Here is a 19,071-nt window from a genome sequence, read left to right as displayed (position 1 = left end):
CATATGGGAGGTTCTCCAGGCCTCAGATCATCTTTGTCGTCCCCTCTGGTCCTGTTCCAACAGTTCCATCTCCTTCATATGTTGGGGATTCCAGACCTGGACCCAGGACTCCAGGTGGGGTCTCACAAGAGAGTAGCAGAGGGGCAGAATCCCCTCCCTCGCCCTGCTGGTCCCACTGCTTTGGGTGCAACCCAGGACAAAGTTGTTTTTCTGTACTCCAAGCACACATTGCTGGCATCATTGCTGGCATCAAGCAACCCTATCCCTCTGGAGGTCCCTGGCACCTCATGGAAGCTGCCTTTCCTAGCCCAGAGCTCCGTACGTGTCCGCAGGAGGTTTTCACAGCCACATTCACGGAGCTGGCCCCAAATGCACACCTCCCATAGTCAAGGGAAGGCCCGAATGTTGAGGCTGGGGAAGGGTCTCCATCCATCATGGCTTCATTGCTACAACAAGGTTTGTCCTCGGGTGGACGAGGTGCTGAGGGATATGGTTTAGTGTTTGGTAGGAACGGTTGGACTCGGTGATCCGGTGGGTCTCTTCCAACCTGGTTATTCTGTGATTCTGTGATTCTGTGATTCTGTGATTCCACACGTTCACGGCACCTTTCACACTAAATACCTGAGCTTTGAGCCAGGATGTAGCAATGAACTTAGAGAGGCTCAAACCAACACTGACATTAGCACAAGTAGCCACCATCACAGCACACATTCGCTCTGAACAAAGCCTCCGGAGCAGACAGAGAAATACGAAAAGCAAAAAAAGACAGAGGGACACCCTCCTCAAGTCAATCCTGGGCAAATGAATACATCTTCCTAAAGAAAAACTCATTTTAGGTCGCCCGGAGGCTCACAGCATGGCTCCAACAGAAATGGAAGACTACTATCGGGAAAAATCCCCACCTTGTTAGTCAGGCTAATTGCCAAATCTTTATCAAAATTACAGGATATTAAAAGCCACAAAGGCTTTGTGGCTGTTCTCCTGTCAGTGCAGCTCTTCACTGGCATCCAGCCACCAAAAGTCGTCGTGTTTAGTCACACAAAAAAAGCTGTTAATGCAGCACTAGAAGTGTTGAATTATGGCTCTCAGGAACCCAATTTTCCACCATTATCCTCTATTTATGTAATTCCTAGGGACCTTCTGGAGCATTAATTCCTGAAAAGAAAAGCACAAACTACAGGCAGCGTAAATGCAACGTGCCGGCATTACCCAAGGAGCGGATGAGGAGCTCTGCATTGTGTCTTGGAAAAGAGAACCCTTCCTCAAGCTTGCAGCCAAGTCCCACATGAGCACCCAACTCCTGCTAGCAAAGCCTCTGGGAGACAACACTGATCCCATGGGAAAATCCACCACGCCAGCTCTTAATTTCGGGCACAGGGGACATGGTAGGTAGGTGCAAGGACAGGCAGCTTTTCTTTTCCTCCTATCTTGTCTTGCTTCCACTGGCGACTCTTTCAGATACGCTTCAACAGCAGTCGATGGAAAAGTCACTGGAGGGAGCTGTAGTCGTTCAGTTATGGATGCTCTTCCCTGTTTTCCATCCTGTTCATGGTGAGGAGCTCTCCAAAGGTCTGTGAATCAGATGTTAGCTATGCTCCTGTGAGCTTTGGGTTAGTTGAATTTCTCTTGTGCCCTCCCAAGGTTATGCCAAAGCCAAAGCGGCTTCAGCCACCACACGACCCAGAGAAGGGGCTGTGAGGAGGGCAAGGTGATCTCTCTCTGCTGGGTATTTGCTAACTGGCATAGGAGAATGAAGGCAGAGAGTGAGATCTAATCCTAATAACTGACCACCTTAACTTAACTGCGCTGCTTAAGCACCCCAGACAGAGTACGGAGTTAATTATATTGACTTATGCTAAGCATCCCATCTAAACAGTGCTGCTGATGCACACTTAGAAAACACTTTATCCACTGTAAGGCAGTTACTGGAGGTCTGCAACATTCTGGGAGCTCCATCACTGTTATTTCCCATGGGGTGTTTGCTGGTGACCCAGGGCTCTTCGAACGTCTCGTCCTGCAGCTGCAGAGCGTGGCTGTATCTGTCCAGGGACAAGCTCCATCTCCCAAGCAAAGAGGAGAAAAGCAAAAGCAAGGACGAAGCCATGTCATGTAAGTGTTTGCCAGTTTCTCTAGAAGGAGGAGGAGGAGGACAGGGTGGAGAGGGTGCAGAAAAGGGCCATGACGATGATCAGATAACTAGGAAATCTTTCTTAAGGCTAAGAAAAATGGGTTTGTTCAGCCTTAAGAGGAAAACACTTAGGAGAGGCCTTATTACCTTGTAGCAGTACATAAAGGATGTCTGCCAAGAGGATGGAGACACCCTTTTTATGAGGAGCCACATGGAAAAGACAAGAGGCAATGGGGCTCAGTTGCTTCTGGGGAGATTCCAATTGGATTCCAGAAGAAAATGTTTCCCCAGGAGAACAGTGAAACCTTGGAATCATCTCCTCAGGGAAGCAGTGGATTCCTCTGCACTGGGCACTTTTAAGGCTCAGCTCAACAAGGTGCTGGGCCATCCCACTGAAACCACGGATCACCTAAAAGGTTGGACCAGATGATCCCTGAGGTCCCTTCCAACCTGTCATTCTGTGATTCAATTTTAGCTGTTCTGAGGGACTGAGTTTTTATTCTCCTTCTCTTCGGATACCAGCAAAGAAAGATGGTACATGGCGTGGAACACCATGGGCAGCCAGGAAAATGGGGCACAGGCCAGGACCTTCCCCTAACAACTCTACAGATTATCTTTAAAGCGATGTGAAAGGAATATGCATTTTGAACCACAGGCTAACTGAATCACAGAATGTCCTGAGTTGGAAGGGACCCACTAGGATCATCAAGTCCAGCCCCTGTCCCTGCACAGGACACCCCAACACTCACACTGTGGGGCTGAGGGCTTTGGCCAAATGCTTCTCGAATATTGTTAGGCTTGATGCCATGACTGCTTCCCTGAGGAGCTGTTCCAGGTCTCCACCTCCCTTTGGGGGAAGAATGTTTCCCTAATATCCAGCCTAACCCTCCCTTGGCACATCTTCCTGCCAACCCCTTGGGTCCTCGAGCTTTGGTTTTGATCCCCATCCATTAACTAAGCATCCTGCCATCATTTGGGGGCTGATTAAGCAATCGCATAGGGCTGGAAAGCAGAGAAGAAGGGATGCTCGCAGCACTTGTCCAGCTGAGCCCAGCTTGTGACCTGCCAAATCCCATCTCTTGATCTCTGACCTGCAGTGGACTCTCAAGAACCAATAAGCGAGATAGATACCCGTATGGCTGCTCTGGGGCATCTCCCCTGGGCAGCTGGGAGAGGATTGATCTCACCTGTAGCCACGTGCAATGCCAGCATGGGCATTCCAGCTTCTTCTCCAGGTGCTCTTCATGAGCAGTAATGGGGAAATAAACATTTCCAAGGCACAGTCCAAGCCTGGAAAAATCACCCCCCAGTGCTGCCTTTGCCTCTGCCCTGGCCATGAAGGGAGCACGAAGGACCAGCACGGACACAGAGGTGGTAGGCAGCTGGTGTCAGCCAACATAATTTCTACCACAAAGAGCAAAAAAGTAACCGAAGCTGCGGTTGAGACTGGGGTCAGGCACAGTTTGAAAAGCCAGCATAAACATGAGCTCTTGGGTGCTCTGGTGGGAATGGCCAGAGAAGGACCTGGACAAGCAGGTTTTGTTTTGCTCTTCCACTCAAGGAACAGGTACAGGAGACCAGAGACTGACTTAAGAGTCCAAAAGTATTTCCCTGGGTCTCCAGCTACATCCAGATTAATACAAGGCAGCACTTAGCTCTGATCTAGTACAACTCCTGCAGGATCAGGACCCTGGCATCACACTGGGGTTTGCTTCTGCTCCTCTGTTTCACCTGGGGGTAGCTTGGCTTCTGAGCCCTGGGAAGATATCCTCCAATTTGCTTCTACCCAGAAAGATTGCACCTTACATGGTGCAAACTGCGGCTTGGCAAGGGCAGGTGGCTGGCAGAGCAGCCTCAGGAGCTCCCTTACATGCAGCATCCCCAGCAAGACCAGAAAATTCCCTGAGTCTGCAGGAACAAGTGGCACATGGAATATATTCCAGGGATGTAGCAGGAGCAGCCAGGTCTGATGCATAATTTTCAGAGCTAAAGCCCCTGGATTAAAGAAATCTGGGGTGGGAAGACTGAGGACAAGAGGAAGGAAGAAGGGGGAGGCAGCTTTAATGATCTCCTTGAAATGAAACCGACTCCTTAATTTTCAGCTTTCACAAAAGAAACATGGAACCTGCAAGTGGGAACACGGAGGGAGCGATGGAGCAGCTGCAATCGAGCACCGGCTGCGGAACTCGGCAGTGCACTGGAATATTTGTGAAGAAAATGTCCTTCTCCATTATTAATGGGTCTAATCATTTATTTACAAACTCTGCGAACAGCTGCTCACGGAACCCGTTGAGAATCTAGTGTTTTGAATCTTGTTATTCAAAACACTAACGGGTGATGGTAGCCACAACCAAGGACGAGCATTGCTGCAAACACTGGGCAGGAAGGCAGCTGCTTAGATAGGACGAGAGCGTCTCCCGCATTCCTAAACGAGCAGCTCCATGTCCCGGCATGGGAAGCACAGCTTCGTGCTCTACAATAGCATATTTGGAACTCTTATTAGATAAATATTTGTTTCTCCAGAAGGTCAGAGCTGAGCTGCACTGATAACTACGCATTCCTTCTCAGTGCTTTTTTTGTATTCTTCACTTTTTGCTGCACCTTTACAACTCCAATACCTGCTTATAGGAATATCCTGGAACTTTCAAATTTACAAGCAGCTACATGGAAGCTGGGAAGGACAACAAAAAGGTGCATCCACACTCCTGCTTAAGAGAAGAAGCAGGGTTCCAGCTACGTGTCTCAAGCCAGGCAGCCCCTGAGTAGGACTGAACCGCCTCTGGCTCTGAATTTGCTCACAGAAAATACAAGTGACAAATACGAGCCTCTGTAAAATATGTTTAATGTCACAGGAGTAGTTTAGACTAATTCTGGGATTCCTCACTGTGGATTTCATAACAATCACTGATAAAACTGCAAAACAACACAGGGCTGCTGTCGAGCTCTTTGCATGGGTCAGCCAAGGCTGAACCCCTCTTGTTGCCTACAAGAAGCACTTTAGGCTGAAAATGTGTAGTGGCATTCCAATGTTTTCCTTCAAAGAAAATAAATACCTTGAAGACACTAATCAATCACAATTAAAATCCATGGCACAGAGCACAAACCTCTTGGGACAGGGCTGCATTGTCTCAAGTCATTATATTCCACCCTGTGATATTTTTTAGTGTCTTTTCTCCCAACAAGCAGCTCTTATTTTCCGTCGGAAATCCAGAAACAGAAAAAGGTTTTGTTGTTTCATCAGAATTGTTCTTTGTCTGGGGTTTTGCTTTTTGCAGAAGGCCGTCCCTGCCTGGCAAGGCTTGGCACGGAGGCACCGTTGACCCTGGCTGGCCTCAGACACCCCAGTCCAGCAGCTTCCGACTCTGTGCCATCACACCCTTACCACCCCGCATCCATCCCAGATAAGTGCAAGAAGGAAGACTGAAAATCAGGACACGAACTCTTCTCCTGCACCAGGGAAGTTTGCACCAAACAAGGAGCCCTCTAAGAGCAGAGCCTGTGCAAGTGAAGCTCGCTCTGGAGACCACTCTCATGGCTAAGAACCAAATGGAGGATCCCTGTGGCGATGCTGGCTGAAAAGAGAAGGAAATTCCCTCTGCCATGCTAAAAAGCCTTTGAACTGGGGAGCACAGGAGGCAGGAGGGGAGAAAAAAATTAATCAACAGAGAGGCAAAAACCTACCAGCGAAGAGCATCCTTCCTGTCAGCATCTCTGCCAGGATGCAGCCAGCAGCCCACATGTCAATGGCTTTGGTGTAGTTGTTTGGTGAGAGGAGGAGGCGGGGGGAGCGATACCACTTCGTTACTAAGCCTTCAGAAAGGTAACCCTGAAAGAACAGAGAGAGAAATGTCAGCAGCCCCGCAGGAGAGCAACCCTGCTTCTCCCTGCTCAGCCCACACTGCCTGCCCCGGCCCCACCACGAGATGCTGCAGAGAAACCTGCCCACCGTGCCCGTGCTGCATTTCAGGAGGGCTGTGGTGATGTGTCTTGCAGGAAGCAAGGAGGCAAGACTTACACCACTGGAAACAGAGATGCTTCAGTGCTCCAGGAGGCAAAGCACTTTCTGCTCCCCAAGAGCCGATCTGCTGTTTCTCACTGAGGTATTGAAGCATCTTCTGCAAAGGACAGATGGCTTTAACAGCAGAGATTCGCAGATCACACATGCAAAAGTGATCCCAGGTCACTGTATAGAAGACCTAGACTTGTTGCATAAATCCCAGTTGGACCATCTGAGATATTTTGGAAGTTAAGCACGTTATTTAAGCACTCCGCTAGGTCCCAGACACAACCTACCAGCATGAACAAAGCCTCTCCTGGCTCTGCACCCACAAGCACAGTGCTCAGATTTCCAAAGGCTACCAGCGTGCAATCCTTTTGCTGATTCCATCCTAGTTCACCGTAGAATCATTCAAGTTGGAGAAGACTTCTAAGATCATCCAGTCCAACCATCAGCCCAACACCACCATGCTGACTAAATCGTGTGCCCAGGTGCCACAGCTACACACTTTTCAAACAACCCCCAAGAGATGGAGACTCCACCACTGTCCTGGGCAGCTTCTTCCAGCGCTTCACCACTCTTTCAGTAACCAATTTTTTCCTGATATCCAATCTAAACCTCCCCTGGCAAAACTTGAGGGAATCTTCTCCTGTCCTATCCCTTGTTACTTGAGAGAAAAGACCAACATCCACCTCACCACCACCTCCTATCAGGGAGTTGCAGAGAGCGATGAGGTCTCCCCTCAGGCTCCTCTGCTCCAGAATAAACAGCCCCGGATTTCTCAGCTGCTTCCATAACCCCTGTGCTCCAGCCCCTTCCCCACATCTGTTCCCTTCTCCAGACGTTCTCCAGCCCCTCAATATCCTTCTTGTAGTGAGGGGCACAAAACTGAACACAGGATTTGAGGTGCAGCCTCACCAGTGCTGAGTCCATGGGGACAATCCCTTCCCTGCTCCTGCTGGCCACCCCATGGCTGATCCAAGCCAGGATGCTGTTGGCCTCCTTGGCCACCTGGGCCACTGCTGGCTCCTGTTCAGCTGCTGCCAACCAACACTCCCAGGTCATTTTCCGGAGGGCAGCTTTCCAGCTACTCTTCCCCAAGGCTGGTGCATTGATTGGTGTTCTTCTGGCTCAAGAGCAGGACCCAAAACTGAGTCTTGTTGAACCTCATCCCATTGGTCACAGCAGATCAATCCAGCCTGTCCGAGTCCCTCTGCAGAGCCTCCCTGCCCTTCTGCAGATCAACGCTTCCATATAACATGGTGTTGCCTTTAACCTGACTAAGGGAGCACTCAATCCTCTCATCCAGACCACGGATAAAGAAAGATAATGAAGAGCAACAGGCCCAGCATGGGGAACACCATTAAGCCTATATCTATAGTCCCTCCACAGCTACCCAACAGCAAGATACACGGCACTGAATACTCATGGATTCATCTCCCAGCACTTAAGCTGAAATTTAATTTTTGAAGGGTGGGAGCTCTCTTGGGTCAGTGCTGGCTGGGCACAAACCCACAGCGAGTGCTGGGGGGACACAAAACCAGAGGGGAGGTGGCATGGGGAGAACACAGGGCCCCCAAGCAGGCAGTGCCCAGAGGATGTGCACAGCAGGATCTGGGCTTGCACAGAAGCCAGGCAAGCTCATCCCACCTGCATCCTTGGAATGCAGCCACGGTCAACCCCAATTCGGTTGGAAGCATGTGAAGGAAACTGCAGACGAATTCATCACGCAGCATCTCAGATGGATGGAAGCATCTCAGATGTGGGATCTCATAACAAAGAGGAGAGTGAGGGAATGGGAATTAAAACAGATTTACAAAGGAATATTGCTATCACATATGCAGAAGAAAGTCTCCTGGACCAGGGGATGTCTTAAAGCACTGAAGAGCAGGTAATGCAGCAAGGTCTTTCAGTCAAGAGTCTTAAAAATAAGCCGCTGGGGGATAAGGGAGAAAACCCTTCTGGGGATTAGCTGGCTAATGAAGAGATAGGAAACCCTGCCTTTTCTGAGTCCTGCCTAAAAAGAAAACCTTCTTCCCTTGCTACCCAGCTGCTGGGGCCCCAGTATCTCTGCTGGCAAGGGGGTGATGTGGAGAAGGTCCTTGTCCCTTTGCGTATAGCGAGGATGGTCAGTTGGGATGCTTGACCTGGTTTTAAAGGTAATGCCGTCAGTAGCATCCCACGGGACAAAGACCAAGCGCTGTAGTTTTTTTGGACCACAGCCTTCCCGTTCCTGCGCTCTCCTAGGAGATTTAATACAAGTGCCAAGCGCTCAGCAGCTCCCGCTGAAATCAAGGGGATGTGTTCAATCCTGTAAATAATAACAGCATCGTAATAGATGTCCCAGTGCTCCTGGCTTCACTCGCCGGCCAAGCTCCGGATGTGTGGGTGCCACCCTGGAGCTGTACATGAACGGTTATTTCATCAGGGTAATGGTGGAATGCTCTTAAGAGGCATTTTCTATATTAAATACAGTGCATAAACAGAATGAGGTAGATTGAAACACAACATAAAAGACAAAATAAAATTAAAACATAAAATTCGATTGCAACCTCATCCAGTAGGAAGTGTCCCTGCCCATGGCAGGGGGCTGGAACTGGATGGGATTTGAGGTCCCTTTCAACCCAAATTATTCCATGATTCTATGAGAATGCGGTGACACCATGAATGAAGTTCACATAAAAACTCCATCCTAACCAATATAGCTTCCTGAACAGTTTCCAGTTGCAATATCACTGCAGACGCTGTTATCCTCTTTAATATCTCTGAGGATGTTGCAGGATACACCTCTCAGCCGAAACATCACAGCAGTTTCACAACCATCACAAACAGCATGAGGTTTGTAATGCTCCCCTTCACCCGGTGCAGGTTTTTGTTCCAAGTCCAAACATGCAAGTCGTCAAGCTTTTAATCATAAAGACTTTACCTCTAAAAGAATGTGTCAGTTTTGGTCTGCTTAAGATAAGTTGTAAAGGAGACAGACTAGGTGAGGAGTTTCATTTAATGTTGCGCATCATGCAAAATGTACGAGCTAAGTACTGCAAATATCATAGAATCACAGAACGGTTTGGGTTGGAGGGACCTCAAAGCCCATCCAGTCCCACCCCCTGCCATGGGCAGGGACACCTCCCACTGGATCAGGGGCTCCAAGCCCCATCCAACCTGGCCTTGAACCCCTCCAGGGATGGGGCAGCCACCCCTGCTCTGGGCAACCTGAGCCAGGGCCTCACCACCCTAATCATGAAGAATTTCTTCCTAATGTCTGATCTAAATTTCCACCTTCCAATTTAAAGTCCTTTTCCCTCCTTCTATCACTCCAGGCCCTTGGAAAAATGCCCCTCCCCAGCTTTCCTGGAGCCCCTTTCAGCACTTGAGGCTGCTCTAAGGTCTCCCTGGAGCCTTCTCTTCTCCAGGCTGAGCAACCCCAATTATCTCAGCCTGTCCTCAGAGCAGAGGTTCTCCAGTCCTCGGACAATCTCTATGGCCCCCTCTGGACTCACTCCAACAGCTACATAGCCTTCTTATGCTGGAGATTCCAGAACTGGAAGTGGGACTCCAGGTGGGATTTCACCAGAGCAGAGTAAAGGGGGAGAATCACCTCTGAGGACACATCTTCAACCCCTTGGCTGCCATGTGAGGCTACTGATGGTGATTTATTAGCAGGGCTTCTCATTGTGCTTCCCTCTTCTATTACCCACCACCATATATTTGACTGTCATCTCCCTGCTTTCATGCGATGAATAACCCAGACCACGGGCACTCACCACCAAGCCCAGGAGGGACCCACAGAGAGGAGCAACTTAGGGCTTCTCTCCATTCCACTGAGTCATGGACTGTACAGATGGATGCCCCTTTGCTTCCCTTGGTTATTTTACTGCTGGGTTTTGGGTTATCTCTCCTCCTTCTCAGTGGGAAGGACTGATGGGAGGTCTGAAAATCAAGACTTTTTCAAGCCCTTGCCCCCTCAACCACTCAGTTAGGTCCACTGGTGGAATGGATAGGGGTGTTCCTGGGCTGGGCAGCACTTCACTCCAGTCCTGATCGGCTTATCCAGCCCCAAACCTATGTCTGCTCTGCCTCTTCGGTGGCTAGAAACAGAGGATAGAGCTTTATTTTTAAATACACAAGAAAAGCTCCCGTCCCACCAGGTGGAGGATGTAACTACAGTCCTGTGGGCTATCAAGTCCTGTGGAGAAATAACCTCAAAGATTTGGGAACTGGGATCACGCAGCCACCAGCACAGCTATAGGATGCTTGGGTAAGGATCCACCTAAACCCCAGTTAGGTACGGGCTCGGCTCTTTCCCGTGGTGCCAAGACTTACACGGGCCAGGATGGAAATCCCAAGTACTTCCAGCCATCACCTGTGCAAGGCACTGGCTCCAGCACAGGAATTTCTCCAGTTACGTAGATTCAACCAGGCAGGGACACCAAGAGCAGAAGCATATTAATTAGTTCTAATGAAGATGGAATGACAATAATCTGTGGATTCAGCACAGCCCTTTCTGAACAGAAGAACCACTGGAAGCACTTTAAAAAACAACACAACAGAGTTAATTTAACAACAGAAATGGTTTGCAAGTCCAAGGCTTGCTCTCAAGTCCCTGCACACTATTTTTCTTGGCAATTTTCAAGTAATAGTTTCCTCTGTTCCTGCAGCATCTGCAGGAACAGCTCAGGCGATTTATAAAGGTTACAAATAGAAGAACAACGGAGCTGGTGACGAGGCTGGAGAATAAGGGTTATGAGAGGTGGCTGAGGGACCTGGGGTTGCTTAGCTGGAGAGAAAAGGAGGCTGAGGGGAGACCTCAATGCTCTCTACAGCTGCCTGAAAGGAGGTTGTGGTGAGGTGGGTGCTGGTCTCTTCTCCCAAGCTCCAGGTGATGGGATGAGAGGTAAATGGCCTCAAGTTTCACCAGGGCAGATTCAGATTGGATATCAGGAAAAATTGCTTCACGAAAAGGGTTCTCCGGCACTGGCAGAGGCTGCCCAGGGGTGTGGTGGAGTCCCCATCCCTGGGGAGGTTTAAAAGACTGGTGGATGAGGTGCTCAGGGATCTGGTTCAGCAGTGGACAGGAACGGTTGGATTTCGTGACCTCAGAGATTCTCAAAGACTCTATGATTCTATGAATTCACCACAGGCAGGATAAGATTCAAGTCATGCCAAGCAGCACAGCAAGGAAACTGAAAAGCAGAGAAAAATGAATACTTTTTCTGATTTACACAACACTTTTAACACCAGGAGAAAAAATTCACGGTTGGTGCGGGTGCTCCTGCATCCCAGTGCTGCAGTGATCACGGCGCACTGGACTGCCCGCATCCTGCTGAGGGAAGCTGGCACAGCACTGCGAGCAACCAGACCCTCCAGTGCTCCAAAACAGCCCTCACCAAAGCCCAGAGTTCGTCCTTGGAGCTGGAGGGAATAAGGATGTATCTCCCCAAGGTGGACACTGAAATCCAGGTTTGCACCTCCAGCAAACCAAGCAGCCCCTGTGCCACAGCACAAAGCATCTCCTGAGCGTATTTCACACCGAAATCCACCTTTCTGCCCCCAACAAGCCACAGAGGAGCGGATCAGTTGCCTGTGAACCAGAACTCCATCAGGATCCAGCCACAGCCTGCCTGTCCTTGCCTCCAGCCACAGCCACAAACAGGATTTCTCCCACTGCCCCTGCGCCAGCCAGGTTGGCTCCTGGTGCAGATGGAAACAGCAACCATTCCAAGATTTCTGGAATAATTCTCGTGAAGCAGCAGTCCAGCGCCCTCCTCACAGCAGGTTTTTTAAGCTTATTCTTTAAAAGGCAGGTAGGGCAGTTCTAGGAGAGGCTGGGGAACAGGCTGGGTTTGCAGGAATGTTGGTCCATAATAAAATAATAGAACTGCTGTTGTGCAAGGCTCCAGCAATGTGACATGTGTTCTCATTGTTTTGGGATGACAGAGTGCGTTTATTTCAGGACTGCAGACTATTACGTGCTTCGTCAGAGGACAGAGAAGGAGAAAAACTGATCCAGGGTCACAGCAGGGAGGCTCGGTGTTGGCTGCACCGGGCCAAGCACAGCTGCCCAACACAGAGGATGGTCTCCTCCAGGATGAGCACGGAGCAACATCTCACAACCCCATCTCCTTTGAAGAGCTCCTCATGATGACCCATCTGAGAATCGTATTGCTTACTGGATGAACTGGAAGGCATTATGTTTGTTGCACTGATCACAGAATCACAGAATAATGTAATGGGCTGGGTTGGAAAGGACCTCAAAGCTTATTGAGTTCCACCTCCTGCCATGGGCAGGGACACCTCCCACTGGATCAGGGGCTCCAAGCCCCATCCAACCTGGCTCTGAACCCCTCCAGGGATGGGGCAGCCCCCACTGCTCTGGGCAACCTGGGTCAGGGCCTCACCACCCTAATCATGAAGAATTTCTTCCTAATGTTTGTTCTAAATCTTCCCCTTCCAATTTAAAGCCATTCCCCCTCATCCTATCACTCCAGACCCATATAAAAAGTACCCTCCCCAGCTTTCCTGGAGTCCCTTTCAGTACTGGAAGCTGCTCTAAGCTTTCCCCGAGCCTTCTCTTCTCTAGAATGAACAACCCCAACTCTCTCAGCCCGTCTTCATACAGGAGGTGCTGCAGCCCTCAGATCATCTCTGTGGACTCCTCTGGACTTGCTCCATCAGATCCATGTGCTGAGGACTCCAGAACTGAATGAAGGGGTCCAGGTGAAGTCTCACCAGAGCAGAAGGGGAGAATCACCTCCCAGCAAGTACAAAACAAAGGAAGGACTTCAAAGGTTGAAGATGTTCTGGAATCTATTTAGCATGAACTCCCCCCTAAAAGGGCTGTCACACCCTCCTTAGCGTGGAATTTCTGCCAATTAATGCTGTAATTAATGTTGCCAACAGGCAAAGGAAAAGAGGGTCCCCTGGCAGCCCCAAGCAGATGCCCCCAGGTGCTTTCAGGCCCCCAGAAGAACAAATCTGACTGTTCTGTGCAACATGGGCACGCAAAGGAATGTCCCACTTTGCTGTCTCCATCACTTGAAGCATAGAGATCCAGCAAGTCTGTGCATCCCTGTAGAGCAGGCATTTCCATCTTTCTCCCACTGGATCAGGGGCTCCAAGCCCCATCCAACCTGGGCTGGACACCTCCAGGGATGGGGCAGCCACCTGGGCCAGGGCCTCCCCACCCTCACAGCAAAACATTTCTTCCTAAGATCGCGTCTTGATCTCCCCTCTTTCAGCTTGAAACCTTTCCCCCTTGTCCTATCCCTGCAACCCCTGATCAAGAGCCCCTCTCCAGCTTTCCTGGAGCCCCTGTGCTGCTCTTAACACATGGAGAAAGAGATTTTAGCAGCAAACACTGGCTGAATGGTGGGAGAAACGCCGGCAAAGCTGCTCTGCTTCAAAGCTGGTGGAGGCCAGCACCCTGCTGTGTTCCAGGGCACCTCCCAGAGTTGGAGAGCTCTCTCTTTCCCACCAAATTATCCTAATTAAGCAGTTGCCTGCTGCAAGCCATGTAAACAAGACACACTGCCAAGTAAGGGCTATTATTTAGGTAGTATATGTATTTCTAAACTGTGTTTAGAACTCTGCTCACAGTCTACCGCTGCTATTATTTGCCATTTTAACACTCAGCGGGATGGTTTGGGATTTGGGAAACTTCGGGTCAGAAAAGCCATAACCTTTCAGACTCATAGCAACACACAACCTGCAATTTTTCATTTCAGCAGAACACAGCCGTCAGTCCAAGCACGTTCCAGATACAAAACACCCTGAAGGAAAAAAATACAGGCGCTTAATACCATAGAATCACAAAATCACAGAATGGTTTGAGTTGGAAAGGACCTTAAAGATCATCTAATTCCAACCCCCCTGCCATGGGCAGGGACACCTCCCACTGGATCAGGGGCTCCAAGCCGCATCCAGCCTGGCCTTGAACCCCTCCAGGGACGGGGCAGCCACCCCTGCTCTGGGCAACCTGTTCCAGGGCCTCCCCACCCTCAGCATGAAGAATTTCTTCCTGATGTCCAGTCTCCAGTTCCACAGGGAGCAGGAGTTCATCTGCTTTTGGGCAGCTCTGCATTAGTACCCTGTAGCACCAAAATTTGGGGTGTAAGGATCCCTGTTTATGGTCAGCACTGGTTGGGAGTGGAACGGAGGCTCCAGACAGGGTGATGCTCTGGTCCTTTCCCTCTTACTGATGCTTTCTGCGAGTGCATGGACCAAGGAGCTTACAAATCTGTCAGAGCCCTTGAGGAAAGCAGATGTTGAAAGTGGTGTATAGAAAGGAATTGATTTTTCTGAGGCATCAGAGAAGAGCTGGAAATAAAAAGCAACACTGACCCCAACCCCATCCAAGCCCTCCTATCGTCTCTCTGCCTTTGCCGTGTCCACCGCTCCAGACCACCAGCCTGGATGGCAACCTGCATTAAACATCTGCAGCTCCCTTCAAAATCCATTAGCATCATGAGTGTGTGTTAGGGAGACTTCTCACCAGTTTTCCTTGCCTTCCTCCCTCTCACACTGTCTGCCTGCTGCCACCACAGCCGCTGCTCCCACCTGAAGCTGCCCCACCAGCAAAGCCACCATGAGCTGCTACCAGCTCCAAACCCCAACTTGCGAGGGCACAGGAGAGCCTGGAGAAGCCCGGCTGTGGTGGATGGGAGATCCTGGGTCTTACTCCAGACCTCTGCTCCAAGAGAATGCAGCACATCCAGGGCTATCCCAGTGGGAGAGTTTTATTGCAAGAAACTGCCACGCTGAATCAAATCTGTTAGAGGAAAAACCCAATTCATTCAATATATTTTTGCTTGACTATAAAACTGGTTTCAGTACCTTAGACTATTTTGCACAGTATGGCAGCTGCCTAGGAATATGAACTTCCATGGAGAAGTTCTCAGCCCAGGGCTCAATAATTTCTTGTTAGAAAGTGCCACGTTGGGGGAGTTCCAGCCCTTCTTGTGCAGATGGAGAAAATCTGGTGACAGCAGCAGGAGAGGAAAACTGAGGCAGCCCCAAACACATACCCACTGCCAAGGAGGGGGTGGATCTCCCACACTCAAGGGAAGGTATTTGTCTTCCTGCATTTTGCTTCATTCCTCCTTTCCCTCCTGCCATGAGAAGGTGTGCATGGACCAGTGGATGGAATCACAGGGAATCTTGTGCAGATCCCTGAGCAGGGCAGCGGTGGGGCACGCCACGCTGCCCCCGGCCCCTCCCATTTATTTTTGCATTAAGACACAGTACAAAACAGAAAAAACTTTACAGATCATGTGGATCTTGACCTTGGAGAGAAGTATATGGCTATATGGCAAAGCCCCATCCGTTATTCCCTGTGATTAAATACATGTAATTTCGACAGAGCTGGGTTTTCGCAAAGTGGGTCGGCACAGAAGGGAGGACAAAGATAAGCAGAACGGCTGCAGACAAGGCAGTTGTCCTTTCCGTGCACTTCCACTGCCGGGATGAACAGCAGCTCATGTTTTATAAAAGCAGAAAAGCAAGAAACACGGAGCTTAGTCATTTAAATAAAGCAAGCGAATACACTTCTCCCCACAGCCCGTTTCTGGGAGGAGAAAATAGAATCACAGAATCACAGAATCACAGAATGGTTGGGTTGGAAGGGACCTCAAAGCCTGTCCAGTTCCAACCCCCCTGCCATGGTCAGGGACACCTCCCACTGGATCAGGGGCTCCAAGCCCCATCCAACCTGGCCTTGAACCCCTCCAGGGATGGGGCAGCCACCCCTGCTCTGGGCAACCTGGGCCAGGGCCTCCCCACCCTCACAGCAAACATTTCTGCCTAAAATCTCATCTATATTTCCCTCTTTTAAGCGGAAAAGTGTTCCCCCTCATCCTATCCTCCCTGATCAAGAGCCCCTCCCCAGCTTTCCTGGAGTCCCTTCAGGTACTGGAAGCTGCTTTAAGGTTTCCCCAGAGCCTTCTCTTCTCCAGCCCCCAGATCACCTTCATGGTCTCCTCTGAATCCATTCCAACAGTTCTATACCCTTTTTATGTCGGGGATTCCAGAATTGAATGCAGGACTCCATATGAGGAGTATATACATACATATATATGCAATATATACGATACAAAGCTCCAACATCCACCACAACCCAACTGCTTCAATCTACGTATGTTCAATGCAACCGGTGCTGGCCAGTAGCTCATGGAGATAACACCGGCCTCGGCACTTCGGCATTGCCTACCTTGTGCGAGTAATGCTGATCCACAATTCTGGCCAGCCCGAAGTCACCGATCTTCAGCACCAGGTCCTCGGTGCTGATGAAAATATTGGCTGGCTTGAGGTCACGGTGGAGGACGTTGGCCGAGTGGATGTACTTCAGCCCCCGCAGCAGCTGGTACATGAAGAGCTTGGCGTGCTCCTCAGCGAGCTTCCCTTGCTCCAGCAGCCGCGCTAGGTCTGTCTCCATGTACTCCTGGACGATGTAAACCATGTTAAACTTGAAAAAATCCCCATGCAGGTTGGTTCCCTTTGGCCCCAACACCTCGTACACCTTCACAATGTTATCGTGGTTGAGGCGGCGGATGATTTTGATCTCCCGGAAAGCGTGCTTCATGCTCCTCGCGTCGCTGATGGTGATCTTCTTCACCGCCACTTTGCGGCAGCTCTTGCTGTCGAGGGCTGACAGCACCAACCCGTTGGCCCCGAAGCCCAAGGGGCGAAAATTAACGAAGCGACAGCCCAGGTCGTACCCGTACATGCTGGCGATGCAGTCGCACTTCTCTGCCATCGTGGGCTCTGTTCTCTATCAGCTCTTCCTCTTCGTCACTTGAAAAGCAGGGAGAGTTGAAGGGCTTCCAGATCACAGGTGAGGTTTGATATCACATGCCTCATTTTTACTTAGAGATGCCCATGGCTTCAAGGTGACGCTCAGATGCAGTCAAAATACAAATACCAGCACACACACGTGAATAAAATGTTTTAAACTGGGTGAGAAATCAAGGGATAGAAGAGACTTTCCAAGCAGTGTGGATAAACGCAGCCCAGAGATCTCTAGCAAAACAGAAAGGTTATTTTTCTTGAGACTCAAAGATCAGTGCTGCTGTATTTTTCAGCCACTTTCTTGTTTCCCTTCTCTGATATCCCCAAAAAACGATGAAGTGCAGGGCTGGTGGCACAACCAGGACGCCTGGCCCCGCGTTGCCGGTGTCTCAGTGCCAGGGGAGCTGGCTGCTGCCTTCACGGCAGGGCAGAGCCCAGAGCAGCCCCAGGGCCCCTCCACTGCCCCAAATCCTCCCTGCCCACAAGTTTTGACAGTGTTTTCCCCTCCAGCGAAGCGCATCCAGGCGCTGGCCAGGCTCCCCAACAGTCAGCAAAGCTTCACGCTTCTTATCTCTCCCTTTTCAGTACGGGCAGACCCCATCTTCCCCATCAGCAGACAGAAATCTTGAGGGCAGAAAATATTTTGCAGACCAAAACTCACTTTATCATCAGCTGCATTCAGCGTAGAAAGGTTCCACGTTTGCAGTTCCAGCACCTTCGCCTTGTGTGCCTTTCCCTGGCGTAGCCAAGGGCCATCCAAGCTCGTCACAGGAGTTCTCCACGCCGCCCTGTTATTCTTCAGCAGGTCTCAGTTCTGCTCCTGCAAGAAAAGAGGAGATGGATGCATTTGTTACCCGCACTGCCGACGTAATAGCTTGCTTAAGGTTAACCATGAGCAAAACTGTGACCTTTCAGAGACTCATTAGTTATCTCCTCCAAAGGGAAACGTCATTACCACTGTTTTTCAGATGGTTAATTTTTCCTTTTCGATTCGTAACACGCAAAAAACTGTAACTCTTCCTTTTCCCTTTGTTGTTTCTTGATTTCAATCTGTCTGAAAACGCTACAGAGCAATTTGCAGAAGGCAAAGGTTCAATAGCACACTCTGTCTCCGACTGCCCATTGAAACTGCAAGAAAAGCACAGGCTGAACCCTCCCAGCTGAGAGCAGAGAGGGACACGGAGTTTTTCAACTTGTAACGACCAAAATTGCTCGGGCAAACAAGGCGGTGCCACCCTGGCAGGTTTTCCAAGTAGCCCTAAAACCCAGCCACGAGGGTGGGAGACCTCCTGAATTCTGGGTCCCACAGCAAACCTCGGCAGCAGCCTGAGGATGCCGCTGGCTCCGTGCCTGCAGTCGCAGGGAGCTGCCAAGCCCTTCCTTCACGCAGCAAACCACACCATTTCAGTCTGTAAAGAGAGATGCTGTGGTGTGCGCAGGCAGCTAATGGTGTTTCTCCTCCAGTGTGGAGGGGGAAGGAGAAGAGCATCTTCATTAAGATGGACGAGCTCTGTCATTAGCTGCAGGGATTTACCATCCACCCGCAGTGCCTGCGACCGCAGCTCCAGCACCCGGCTCTGCCAAGAGCCGCTCGGCGTGGCAGCCGTTCTCCTGCATCTCCAGCAGCTCTGCTGGTGATGAACACAGGGGTGGGATAAACCAGTAGGAAAATAGGAGCTGACTTCATCTCTCACCACGTCCGCATAAGGATGCGCTTGGCACCCACATGTTGCAAAAGCACTTCCCCCATCTGCCCAAGTCTAGCAGCTACTCCACTCAGAGGCTTGAACCAGCCTGCAGCCTCCCAGCTTTGCTCTTCTCCTCCTCCCGGAGTCCATGGTTTCACAGACCCAAAACCTTCTCCACACAAAAACATGCTAGGAGCAGGGTTTTACCTCTTATGAAACATGGAATCATGGTTTGGGTTGGAAGAGACCTCAAAGCCCATCCAGTCCCACCCCCTGCCCTGGGCAGGGACACCTCCCACTGGATCAGGGGCTCCAAGCCCCATCCAACCTGGCCTTGAACCCCTCCAGGGATGGGGCAGCCACCCCTGCTCTGGGCAATCTGAGCCAGGGTCTCCCCTCCTCAAGGCAAAACATTTCTTCCCAAGATCTCATCTCAATCTCCCCTCTTTCAGCTTCAAACCATTCCCTCTCGTCCT

General features: G+C 50.3%; 1 protein-coding gene across 1 annotated transcript in view; it reads right to left on the bottom strand.

Annotated features, from left to right (window-relative positions):
- The window catches only part of MAPK4 (mitogen-activated protein kinase 4), a 29,103-nt gene extending 10,973 nt beyond the window's left edge, over positions 1 to 18,130 (bottom strand). The window contains exons 1-3 of the mRNA XM_069880994.1: positions 17,569 to 18,130; positions 16,330 to 17,138; positions 5,810 to 5,954 (exon numbers count right to left, since the gene is read on the bottom strand). Of these exons, the coding sequence (XP_069737095.1) occupies positions 5,810 to 5,954; positions 16,330 to 16,875 (691 nt within the window). The 5' untranslated portion in view covers positions 16,876 to 17,138; positions 17,569 to 18,130. The remainder of the gene's footprint in view (positions 1 to 5,809; positions 5,955 to 16,329; positions 17,139 to 17,568) is intronic.
- Positions 18,131 to 19,071: the final 941 nt, after the last annotated feature.

This window comes from Phaenicophaeus curvirostris, chromosome Z, assembly GCF_032191515.1.
Source record: "Phaenicophaeus curvirostris isolate KB17595 chromosome Z, BPBGC_Pcur_1.0, whole genome shotgun sequence".
NCBI lineage: Eukaryota > Metazoa > Chordata > Aves > Cuculiformes > Cuculidae > Phaenicophaeus > Phaenicophaeus curvirostris.
This window is presented reverse-complemented; position numbering and strand designations above follow the sequence as displayed.